This window comes from Tamandua tetradactyla, chromosome 25 (genome assembly GCF_023851605.1).
Source record: "Tamandua tetradactyla isolate mTamTet1 chromosome 25, mTamTet1.pri, whole genome shotgun sequence".
Lineage (NCBI taxonomy): Eukaryota > Metazoa > Chordata > Mammalia > Pilosa > Myrmecophagidae > Tamandua > Tamandua tetradactyla.
In genome coordinates this window covers 13,416,738-13,429,635 of record NC_135351.1, presented here as the reverse complement: position 1 = coordinate 13,429,635, position 12,898 = coordinate 13,416,738, and the positions used below count along the sequence as shown (strand labels likewise).

The window sequence follows — 12,898 nt, the reverse complement described above, 5'->3', positions numbered from 1 at the left end:
AATAAAGTCAGTTCTTTTCAAGCCCAGGCAATTAACAAATGCAATGCAACAGCATTGCCCTGAAGGCAGTTTCCAGCTGCCTTTGCAAATTCTAGGGTTTAAATGTGAACCACCAAGGGAGTCTGAATCCCAGAACTTCAGGCAGTTCAACAGCCTAACTTTTCTCAACTCATCCTCACTTTTGAGTTTGAGCCAGACTTCAGAGGTTGGGAGAAAGGAGAACAGGGGCCTTGTCCCCACACCAGCTTCGCTTTTCCACCTTTCTAGATTTCAGCTCTTTCCCTCCTCCACTCTATTCCTCTGATATTTCTTGATTTGATTTTTATTTATTTATTTATTTTGCATGGGCAGGCACCAGAAATCGATCCTGGATCTCCCGCAAAGCAGGTGAGAACTCTGCCTGCTGAGCCACTGTGGCCACCCTCTTGATTTGATTTTGAAATTATAGGACCTAGAGGGCTCACTAAAGGGAGTGTTCCCGGTAGGAGGGAAACTTCTGAAAGAACAAAGCTTCCCGTCTTCCAGTTGCCATATGCTGCCCAATCAGAACAGATTGCAAGGAAACAGGCGTTCTAGGCTGCATCTAGAAACTAATTTGGAATTTAGTCTCTGTCTCCATATCTTCAAGATGACGGATCGCTGGAGCCAAACAATGTCTATTGTTATTGGTTAATCCGTCACCAAGTGAGGGGGAAAAAAAGACTAATCTTTACAAGAGACTACTATCAAAGGCCCAAACTGAAAAATAAGAATAACATGGGCTGGACCTAACAACACAGGAGAAAATGTCCAAAAGGACATTAATGGGACATAGAACAACACTGGAATATTGATTATAAAAAGACTGATGTTAAATTTTTTGAACTTGAAAATTGTATGTAATGTGATTACATAAGCGAATATCCTTGTTTTTAGGAAATATACATGGCAGTGTTCAAGGAGCATTATGTATACAATCTATTCTCAAAATATTTAGAAAACAGATAACCATAGATGGACAGTCATGTAAAGGACATGGCAAATGTGGCAAAACGTTAAAAGCTGGTGGATCTGAGTATCTGGGTAGGTGGAATTTTGGAGTTCTCCCCATGAATTTTATATTTTTGCAACTGTCTGATAAGTTTGAAAACTTAACAAAGGAAGGAAAACAAAAAAAGCTTGGCTTTACTTAGTGGCATCTATTTTTAATTTTAGGAGACTGATTTTTGCAGAATTGCAATACTACTTGACTGCTTTTTCAGATGGTCGTTTTCAGTTTTACCTACTGTCAAAGGAAGTTCATATGGAAACTGAGAAATCAGGATTTAAGGGATGATTTTGATCACTGAATCATTATATAAATATTCCTTTTTGCTTTCTGAAATATTGGAGTAGATAGGGAAATACCTGAACTCTCTGAAGTGTAATCCAGCTGCCTTTATCTCTGATAATGATTCTATAGCCCTTATCTTCTGCCCTTGTGATTATAAAAACCTTGTGACGAACCTTCCCCTGTACCTAGGAATCCAACTTTTCAACTTTAGAGTCTTTTCATCACTCTATTAACGGTTCTTTGGTCTGCCCGGAACTAACCCATGCCAAGCCTCAAATTATCTTGATAACCGAGACAGGATCTAACCTAAGTGGGCCCACCTGACTTGCGCAGTAGCTTAGACTTGAAGCAAGTCACGTAGACCTCATTCCGCCATGTTCTTTCATACATTCAGTGACTCCGCATGTAATCAATCTGCTGAAAAATCAGATCCCCTCTAATTACGTCATCTGGGGCCACTGTGCTCATTATCCTAAACCCTACCCATTCGTTCTCTAATAAAACTACCTGAATTACTGCAGTTCAGGGAGACAGATGTGAACTGCTACGGCATCTGCTCTCCTACTGCGTGTGGTAATAAACCCTCTTTCTCTTTGAAACCCTGGTGTCTCAGTAATTAGTTATTGGGCAGGTTGGGCAGAGAAATCCATGGCCTTTGTGTAGTAATGATACCTCACGGAAATATTGGGGGAGTAACAAATTAAAGTACATTTTAAATGTCAGAGTGCCAAGTACATTTCTCACTGCCCGAAGAAAACTGGGGAATAGAACGTAAACCAATCTGTTAGAAACGATACATTCCCCTTTAATTAAAAGTTGAAACTAAAACATATATATGGATGCTAATGATTCAAAGAAAGAAATGAAAAACGCTCATCTTCAATAGTTGCACCACCCAAAGAAACAACTTGCAAATGTGTTATCCTTTTAAAAGGTTCTACAAATAGAAATCACATGTGCCAAACTCAAATGATTCATTCATCAAACACCTTTTTGCGTGCTTACTTCACCATACTAGGTTCTCAGAATATGTAGCATAAATGTAGCCCAAACGCATACAAGCCTGTTGAATCCTCAAGTATCAACAGCGATTTAAACATGCTATGTGGGGACCACCCCTCTGCAGCTTCCACCCTCCAGTAGTTTTCCAGAAACTTGGCCTCTACCTACCTTTCTGGGTTTCCAGGAGGATCAAGTCGCCAGGAAGCAAAAGGGCCTCTTTTTGGTAAAGGCAGGTTTCACCTTCCAGTTTATTAAGTAGAATAACAAAAGAAGCAATGTGAATGTACAAAGGTCTGTTTGCCCCCTGGTCCCACTCTTAAAGGCTCTACTTGCCCAGAGGCAAGAATGCACATCTAGGAGGAGCCTCACCTGAAGTTAAGGCAGACCAGGTGAATTCCTACACTAGTTTATCCCTTCCCTATGGGATTCCCGAGGGCTTTGGAGTTCATGCTTCCAACTCCAGAAGTATTATAAGCAGCAGCTGCCTGGGCAATTACCCTGGATGTAACTGGATCCCCTGCAAGGATGTGCCATTATAGGGTGTATGATAATTATTCTCTGAGATTTTCCTGGGACTACCCTCCAATTTAACCAGCCTGCCCGGAGGCGACTTATCTCAGTGAAAGGACATTTCCAACTCCCTTCACAGACCCGCCCCGCCCCGTTTCGAGGCACTTCCTTTAAATCTAGTTTCCCATAAGAAACCCTCTAGCCCCAGACTCCCCATGATCTTTGGATGGGTCTAGCTCCATTCCACTGGGGGCGGGAAATCACACAGGTGGCAACAGCATGCCCCAAGTGGGAAATGCCCCAAGCAAGGAGTTTAGGAGGCCAGCTTGAGCAAGTCATTTCATCTCTCGGGACCTGAGATTCTGCCCAGGCAGGGTAAACAGGAGGGGCGTCCAGGAATGAATCATGATTCAAGTTCCAGGGAACAGGTTCAGTACAACTGTGTATCTATTCACATCCCTTTTCCCATAAAGGCTTGGAGCAGTTTATGAAATACATAAAACTCAATGGCTTAAAGGCCAGTTGTAGGAGTAGAACCAGGAGAAGGAGCAACAAATGAACAATTTTTAAAATGACCTATTCTGGAATAGATGAAAAGTAGCCTATTTCAACAGAGATTTCTTTTGAGTGTCGGGATTCTGAGAAATTTTTTTTTTCTGTATACATTTACTTAATGTCTAAAATGCTCCAATTTCCTATTTGGAAAGGAACATTTTTAGTGGTCTTCATCAATTATCTTTTCTCTCATTTTATACTACACGAGGTCTCTATATTAAAATTTAACTTCCTACCTGTGATTCAATTTCTTCATGGCTGGGCACTCTGTACCATTTTTAAGAGTATAAAAAAATAGGCATTTGTCCATGGACATCTTGCTGGAGAGTTCAGTAAAATGTCTCATATGAGTCGATACTTTTTTGGCAACAAAGAAATAAAATCATCTAATTCCACGTTGGTATAGTTCAGTGCTTTGCAAATTCTTCCAAAGTTTGAAGAGGAATGTAGAAGAAACAGGTGTTCTGAAGATTCGTGACTGAGTCCTTTCAACTTCAAAGAGCAAATTAAGCCAAATAAATTATCCCAGCAGTAGCTGATTTTCCATCACTTGGGCTATCCCCTACTTACCTGGAAAGTTTTCTTCACAGATTTTGCCCATTCAGTTATCTCAGTCCTTCCAAGTTCCTCATTGAGTTCCCTTCTTTTCTCCAACTACCCTTATCCTTTCTTCAGGGTCACCCAACCTAATCTTCTACATAATTAACAGTAGAATGTTTAAATTCCAGCCCACCCCAGAGAAAATTGAAAACCTACAAACAGAAAAGTGGCTAATATAGATTTTAAAAAATTCACCTTCAATGAATTGTAAATAAACCAGCACTGCAGCTCTTTTTCTCCTTAAGTCATTTTTAAAAAGAAACATATTAGAATACCATTGTTAGCAAAAGTGTGGTGACATAAACCCTCTCGTATACTGATAGACTGAAAATTGGAACATGTTTGAAAAGCAATTTTGCAATATATATCAAGAGCTTAAAACGTTCACACGTTCAGTCCACAAAGTTTCCATTTGAAAGGCAATGCCACTAAAATGTGACAAAGCTTTATGTGAAAAGATGTTACTTTTGAAGTTATTCAGCATCGATTACAATAGCATTTTACACAGTAAGAAATTGGAAATTAATAAACAACAATTAAGGAATTGGTATGTAAGTTTTTGTACATCCATGTTATGAAAAAGAATGCAATTATTTCATATTTTCAAGAACACAGAGAAATTATTATGCTATATTGTTAAGAGAAAGTAGCAGGGTACGAAATTATACAGTCATCTCGTCCTAACCGTATGCAGAGAATGTGGTAACTGATACAAATATGTTAGCAAGAATGACTTCTCAATTGGTATAATGTATCATTTTTACTTTCCTTTTTCGTTTTCCTGTACTTGGCAGATTTATTACAGTACGAATATTTTTTATAAATAAAAAAAGTTTTTAAAAATTTCTGCCCACCAATAACTGATACAGGGTTTTCCAACTGTACAATGTGATGGTTGGGTTCAGGTGTCAACTTGGCCAGGTGATGTTACCCAGTTATCTGATCAAGCAAGCACTGGCCTAACCATTACTGCAAAGACATTTCTTGGCTGGTGTATCAAATCATCAGTCAGTTGACTGCATCTGTGGCTGATTACATCTGTGATCACCAAGGGAGTGTCTTCTGCAATGAGAGAATCCAATCTGGTGAATTTAATCCAATCAATTGAAGACTTTTAAAGAGGAGAGAACTTTCAGTTCTTCTCCAACCAGTCACCCTCTCCTAGAGAATTCAACAACCTTCATCGGCATTGCTAGCTCACAGCCTGCCCTGAAGAATTTGGACTTGTGTGTACTTACAGTTGTGTGAGACACTTTTATAATACCTCATATTTACAGATATTTTCTGTTGGTTCTGTTTCTCTTAAGAGCTCTGATGAATACACACATGAAGGATGAGTTCCTGAAGACTAGTACAAATCTGGATTATGGAGCCAACAAAGGATGGCAGAATTTATATTTAACAATCAATGTAAGACCACCCTGTGGCGACGGTGAAAATATAGTCCCCAGCCCACCTGGCAAGACAGTTTTAAATTCTTCAAGCTTTTTGTTTTGTTTTGTTTTGTTTTGTTTTTAGGTGCATGATCCAGGAATAGAACCTGGGTCTCCTGCATGGAAGGTGAGCATTCTACCATTTTACTGAACCACCCGTGCACGCTTGATAGCTTTTTAAAAAAAAAAAATTCAGATATTTGCATTATTACCAATTGTTCAAATTATATAGAGATTTTAGTGATATTTTCAGGCCTCAAACTTTTCAAACTCAAGCAATTCAAATTCACATAAAACAAGAGCAGAGAGAATAATCCATATAAAAGATATTGAATTTCTAAACAGCATACTATAAATGTTTTAAAAGCAGTTTCATGTGTCATATCAAAGATCTGTGACATGAAATGCTAGTAGAAGTTTAACAAGCATTTCTACAAGCCAACAGCATGTCTAGTGATATATAAGAAGTGTACCGTGTTTTGGATGAGTTGCATGGAAAACACAGGCAAAACGGGTAGACAAAAAATCTGGAAACACAGGTGATTATACATATGCCATCAAGGCCATTTTCAATCTGTAAAATATACACAGACATATGCATACACGTGTGTACATGCATGCATACGTGTGCAGGTTTCCAACCTTTATAGGCACACTGTACAATAGAAATCAAGTTCCACGTACCTGGAATCCTATTGAGGGTCACCCAGAAATGTTCATCCGGAGAGTAGGTGTCCTTCGACCACTCAAGCAAATCAATCGCCCTCTGGTCTTGAAGAACAAAATTTGCAAATTCCCTTGTAAGGGCAATGTAGGCTGAGCCAAAGTAAATGGTGAGATTATGGGGCGGAGGACTTTTTCTCATCCACGTCCAGAGCATGAAGGAAAACAAATGGTATCTCTGTTCCCAGTGCACGTATTTGGTCCTTCTGATAATATGAGAAGGTGGGGGCACCCCTGGAGTTATATTTTTCCCTTTAAACCCTTTCAAGTATTGAAGTATTTCCCTGTTGGTTTTCAGGGGGAAATCTTGCCCACAGGTGTTGATCACATACCTCCAGGGAACCTCTGAGGCTATAAGGTCTCTCAGGCAGTTCAGGTCAGCCTGCAGCCTGGAAATTCCTGCATAGACCACAGATTCCCTCTTAGAGGCCAGGAAGGCATTTGGGAAGCAGCTCAGTAGTTTTCTCACGGCATCTTTGAAAGCAGCTGTGGCCTTTTCATCCACATGAGTGCAGTAGACATTTTGGGGCATATAGATAGCCCTGAAGAGTCTTTCAAAAGTGCCAAAGTCTTTGTGGATGACAAGGGTATATGCCAAAGGGAATTCAGCTTCTTCCTTGGACAGAGGTTCCGTTATATAGTGATTCTGCATCAAGTATTGTTGGCAAGCTATGTTTCCAAATGATGTCACGGGTGTATTTTCATCCAAGAATATTTTCTTTCCTGTCACAATCGCATCACAGACTTCTGCAAGGACTGAAGTGTTTGAGATTTTCCCCACTCGCAGGTATTTTTGTGGGGCTAGATAGTTGGTATACAGGAAAAAAAGAGTTGTAGACATGGCCATGAGCCCTACGACAAACCCAAACATCTTCCACTTCATTGTGCCTACGCTCTCTTCTTGACGTGTCACTCACCTGACTTTGCACCAGGGTTTACATCAGTGTGCCTGCAGGTTCATCCCCACATAGCCAGAAAATCTACTCTAACTTCTTCATTTCTACAACAATAGAAATATCACCACTCACTTTAGGGAGGGAAGAGCAGCCATGAGGCTGCACTTCTTCCCTTATACTGGAGGGATTGAGTGGATGGAGAACATGAGATGCCGAGGCAAATGGGCCAACCAAGCAAGAGCTAAGCACGGTTGAGCAGCTTCATTTTGGTCAACCGAGAGTGAAGATCTGGCCGACTCAGCCACGGCTGCCACCTCTTCCCATGTGTGTTAAGGGTAGAAGGTGGGTCAGCCGCACAGCCCCTCTTTCCCAGAAAGGGCCACCGAAGTCACCGGCATTGGTGTCACTTATGCATACAAGGGGTGGTATGTCCTCAACTTCCTCAGTCCCAGATGTCTTGAAGCAGGTTACGATTTACATCAACAAATCCCAGAGGCGCTCAATAACAGTGTTTCTCTAAACCTACAAATAAAAATCAAGAATTCATAGAATTTCAGAGCTGCAAAGAATCTTACAGATTATCAAGACTGATTCAGTCAATTTACAATTGGAGAACACTGAAAATGAATTATAACTAATATTCTATCAGATACATTCACCTCCTCATCCTCACTGGCAACCCTGTGATGTAAGCATTGACATTATATTCATTTTTTTACCCAGGGAAATTGAAATCCAAAGGTACTCTGACTTGCCTATTACCCAATAATGAGTTAATGGGTTTCAAACCTAATCCTTCTGACTCCAGAGGCCTTCCAACTGGAATATTCTCTACCTTGAACTTTTTCTTGATGCATTCCAATCCACCCTTCAGGTCTGGCGTGGCACTGCATTCCCTGGCAAACCTTTCCTGCCCTCCCGATTTGGGTTAGGAATCCTTCTACCTGCCCCCGGAGGACGCTATGCTCCCGCTAATTGCTTGTTTGCTCCACCACTACTTCATGGAGGGCTGGCTCTGTCACTGATCACTTAATTTTCAACATCTGGCTTACTGCAGACACTTCTCATTGAGTTAGTCCAGTCAACCCTCTTCCTCTAAACCAGGGCATGAGCAAACTTTAGCCAAGGAGGCCAATCCAGGCTACCACACATTGTTATATAGCCCCTAAGCTAAGAATGGCTTTACATTTTTCAATGGCTGGAAAAAACATCCAAAGAAGAAGAATATTTTACAACACATGAAAAGGATATGAAATTCAAATGTCACTGTCGGTCAAAGTTTTAGTGGGATACAGCCATGCTCAGCTCATTTAGTTCAGATATTGCCTAAAGCTGCTTGTGCATGGTAACCGCAGAGGTGAGTAGTTGCAATAGGGACCATCTGGCAAGCAAAACCTAAAATAGTTGCTATCTGGCCCTTTCTAGGATGTTTGTTGAGTCCTCCTCTACTTCTATAGATGCTTCTACATGTGTGGGTTTTCGTTATATCAAGATGATGCTTTTGCTACTTAAAATTAGGCCTAAGAGTCACCCCCAGAGAACCTCTTTTGTTGCTCAGATGTGACCTCTCTCGCTCAGCCAACACAACAAGCAAACTCACTGCCCTCCCCCTCTCTACGTGGGACATGACTCCCATGGGTGTGGACCTTCCTGGGAACGTGGGACAGAAATCCTAGAATGAGCTGGGACTCAGCATCAAGGGAATGAGAAAATCTTCTCGACCAAAAGGGGCAAGAAAGAAATGAAACAAAATAAAGTGTCAATGGCTGAGAGATTCGAAACAGAATCAAGAGGTTATCCTGGAGGTTATTCTTATGCATTAAATAGATATTACGTTTTTAGTTAAGGTGTAACGGAGAGGCTGGAGGGAACTGCCTGACGATGTAGAGCTGTGTTCCAGTAGCCATGTTTCTTAAACATGATCGTATAATAATATACAATGTGTGACTGTGTGATCGTGAAAACCTTGTGTTTGATGCTTTTCTTATCTACCTTATGGACAGATGAGTAAAACATATGGATTACAAATAAATATATCATAGGGGGAACAAATGTTAAAATAAATGTAGTAGATTGAAATGCTAGTGATCAATGAAAGGGAGGGGCAAGGGGTATGGTATGTATGAATTTTTTTCTGCTTTATTTTTATTTCTTTTTCTGAACTGATGCAAATGTTCTAAGAAATGATCATGGTAATGAATATACAACTATGTGATATTGTGAGTTATTGATTATCTATTAAGAATGGAATAATCATAATGTAAGAATGTTCGTGTTTGTATGTTGTTATGCTTAATAAATAGATAAATAAAAAGATGACGCTTGTGGACTTAGTAAAAAGTTATAATTTTTTACTTTATTTTCTGGATTTCCTTGTGGATGCTAGCATAGCATCATGCTTGGCGACAGAATGTGAATTTGAAAGAGAGAGTGTGGGTTTGGATCCTGGACTGGCTGGCTCTTAGCTGTATGACCTTGGGCAAGTTACTTTACCTTTCTGTTTCACTTTCTTCATTGTAACATAGGGGTAATACCAGTTGCGTTAATATGAGTTAATCAGTAAAATAGGGATATTAGTATGAATTAATATAAGCAGAATGAACTTTGAACAGCCTCTGGCACATAAATAATAACTCATATAGGCTGGTTCTTGTTATTATCTGCACACAGTCACTTTTAGAGGCTACCTTTGCCACTAGGTGATTGGAAATGCATAGTACTACACTTTTATTTTATTTATATATATAAAGGAATGTGTTATATGAATTGGGTCATGTGAGTGCAGGGATTGGCAAATCCAAACTGCGTAGTGCAGGCAGCAAGCTGGAAATGTTGATGATGGTGAAGTTATATCCCCCAGGCAAAACTGGGGCTGGCTAAAGAAGAGGCAGAAATTCCTTTTCTCACCATTTTTTTCTTTTTTTTTTTACATGGCAGGCACCAAGAATTGAACCCAGGTCTCTGGCATGGCAGGCAAGAGCTCTGTCTACTAAGCCACTGTGGCCTGCCCAGAACTTTTTCACTTTTGAAATCTTCAGTTCTGGCTTGAAGATCTCTAATTGATTGGATCTGGAGACTCCCCACATTGCTGATGGCAAGATGCTTTGTTGATTGTAGATGCAATCAGCCATAGATGCAATCAACTGATTTTAGATGCAGATCCATCTACAAGATACCCTCACATTAACAGTCAGGCCAGTGCTTGCTTGACACCTAAGCCTAGCCAAGTTAACTGGACACCTAAGCCTAGCCAAGTTTAGTAAAGTCATGAACATAACCATCACGGTCTACCTCTTGTCAATTTGGCATCCATACACATCTCCTTAAATCATATTTGATCTCCACATAAAGACAATAACTGTCATACTTTCACCTGACATAATTCAACTGATAGCACTGTACTTTGCCTGATGCCATTGTGCCCAAACTTTACAGATATAGTACTGAGACTTCCGGGCCAAGATGGCAGCTTAACAATGTGTGCATTTTAGTTCATCCTCCAGAAAAACTACTAAATAACCAGAAACAGCACAGAACAGCTCCTGGGGCCACGTCAGTGACCGGACACACAGCATACCCAAGTCTGGACCAGCTGGACCAGCTGCGAGTCCCCCAGAACCGTGAGTTCCCCAAGCCGTGGCAGCTGGTGCCCCTCCCCCACAGGCTGCTCCCCAGAGGGGAAAGGAAAGAGATTTTACCAGCAGCAGGGGCTGAGCCCAACTAAACACCAATTGTGGAATTAATTTAACAAATTCTGACTACTGAAAATAGGCCCCCAGCTCAGGTGAACCTGGTCAAAGCGGAGGTTGCTCATTTTTGCCCTGGTGCTGAGGGGGCAGGGCTGATGGAAAAAGAAAAAAAAAAAAAAGAGGAAACAGGTTTAGGTGGCTGTGTTTCTACAAAGGCTTGACTGCCTTTGGGTCCAGTGGCAGGGCTTCTCAGGCTGCAACTGCCCCAGGCATAGGCAGAAAACAAGCTTGTTTGAGGACTTATCTGGAGCCTGTGCCTTCCCCAGGGGAGGGGTGAAGCCCAACTCAGATGGAATCCCTCCCTCAAGGAATCCAGACCCCAGGGCTTGGTAATTTGAAGCCATTAAAACCAGCCTACAACCTCTCCTCTGTTTCCACCATGCCCCCAGCAGGGAGAGTCTGCCAAAGTTAAACGTACCACATCATCTTATGCTGGTGGGACCTGCAGGCAGACAAGTGCCACATACTGGGCAGGATAAGAAAAACAGAGTCCAGAGACTTCACAGGAAAGTCTTTCAATCTGCTGGGTCTCACCCGCAGGGAAAACCGAAGCAGGTGACTCCTCCTGATAGGAGGCCAGTTTGGTCTGGAAAAATCTGGCTGGGGTCTATAATACCTAAGTAGACCCGCCTAAGTGTGGGGGGAAAAAGGCACCATACAAGCAGGGGAAGAAACAAGAACTGAAAAATTCTCCTCTGTTAAACAAAACCTAAGCTAGAGGTCTAGATAAAGCTGAACTGAATGTCAAAGAACAGATAGACAACAAATTCATCCAGCAAGAAAACCCTAGGTAAAAGAAGTGAAAGCAATCTCCAGAATAAACCAATTAAGGTAATTAAATGCCTAGACACCAGCAAGAAATAACACATCACACTAGGAAAACTGAAGATATGGCCCAGTCAAAGGAACAAACCAACAATTCAAATGACATACAGGAGCTGAAACATTTAATTCAGAATATATGAACAGACATGGAAAATCTCATCAAAAACCAAATCAATGAATTGAGGGAGGATATAAAGAAGGCAAGGAATGAACAAAAAGAAGAAATCAAAAGTCTAAAAAAACAAATCACAGAACTTATGGGAATGAAAGATACAGTAGAGGAGATGAAAAAACAATGGAAATCTACAATGGTAGAATCCGAGAGGCAGAACATAGGATTAGCGAACTGGAGGATGGAACATCTGAAATCCAACAAGAAAAAGAAAATATAGGGAAAAAATGGAAAAATATGAGCAGGGACTCAGGGAATTGAAAGACAATATGAAACGCACAAATATACGTGTTGTGGGTGTCCCAGAGGGAGAAGAGAAGGGAAAAGAAAGAGAAAAACTAATGGAGGAGATTATTGCTGAAAATTTCCCAACTCTTACGAAAGACTTAAAATTACAGGTCCAAGAAGTACAGCGTACCCCAAAGAGAATAGATCCAAATAGAAATACTCTAAGACATTTACTAATCAGAATGTCAGAGGTCAAAGAGAAAGAGAAAATCTTGAAAGCAGCAAGAGAAAAGCAATCCATCACGTACAAGGGAAGCGTGTAATAACATTATGCGTAGATTTCTCAGCAGAAACCATGGAGGCGAGAAGACAGTGAGATGATATATTTAAATTATTAAAAGAGAAAAACTACCAACCAAGGACTCTATATCCAGCAAAATTTGTTCTTCAAAAATGAGGGAGAAATTAAAACATTTTCAGACAAAAAATCACTGAGAGAATTTGTGACCAAGAGACCAGCTCTGCAAGAAATACTAAAGTGAGCACTAGAGACAGATATGAAAAGATAGAAGAGAGAGCTGTGGAGAAGAGTGTAGAAAGGAAGACTATGAGTAAAGGTAAAAAGAAGGAAAATTAGATATGACATATAAAATCCAGAAGGCAAAATAGTAGAAGAAAGTACTACCCATGCAGTAATAACACTAAATGTTAATGGATTAAATTCCCCAATCAAAAGACATAGACTAGCAGAATGGATTTAAAAACAGGACCCATCTATATGCTGTCTCTACTCAAAGGACATGAGGGCAAGGACACAAACAGACATTTGCACACCAATGTTTATAGCAGCATTATTTACAATTACCAAGAGGTGGAAACAGTCAAAATGTCCA

General features: G+C 40.6%; 1 protein-coding gene across 2 annotated transcripts in view; it reads right to left on the bottom strand.

Moving 5' to 3' along the window:
- The window catches only part of GCNT2 (glucosaminyl (N-acetyl) transferase 2 (I blood group)), a 208,094-nt gene that overhangs the window by 134,902 nt on the left and 60,294 nt on the right, over positions 1–12,898 (bottom strand). For both annotated transcript variants that reach the window (XM_077143647.1, XM_077143646.1), the window contains exon 2: positions 6,097–7,553. In XM_077143647.1, the coding sequence (XP_076999762.1) occupies positions 6,097–7,018 (922 nt within the window). In that variant the 5' untranslated portion in view covers positions 7,019–7,553. The remainder of the gene's footprint in view (positions 1–6,096; positions 7,554–12,898) is intronic.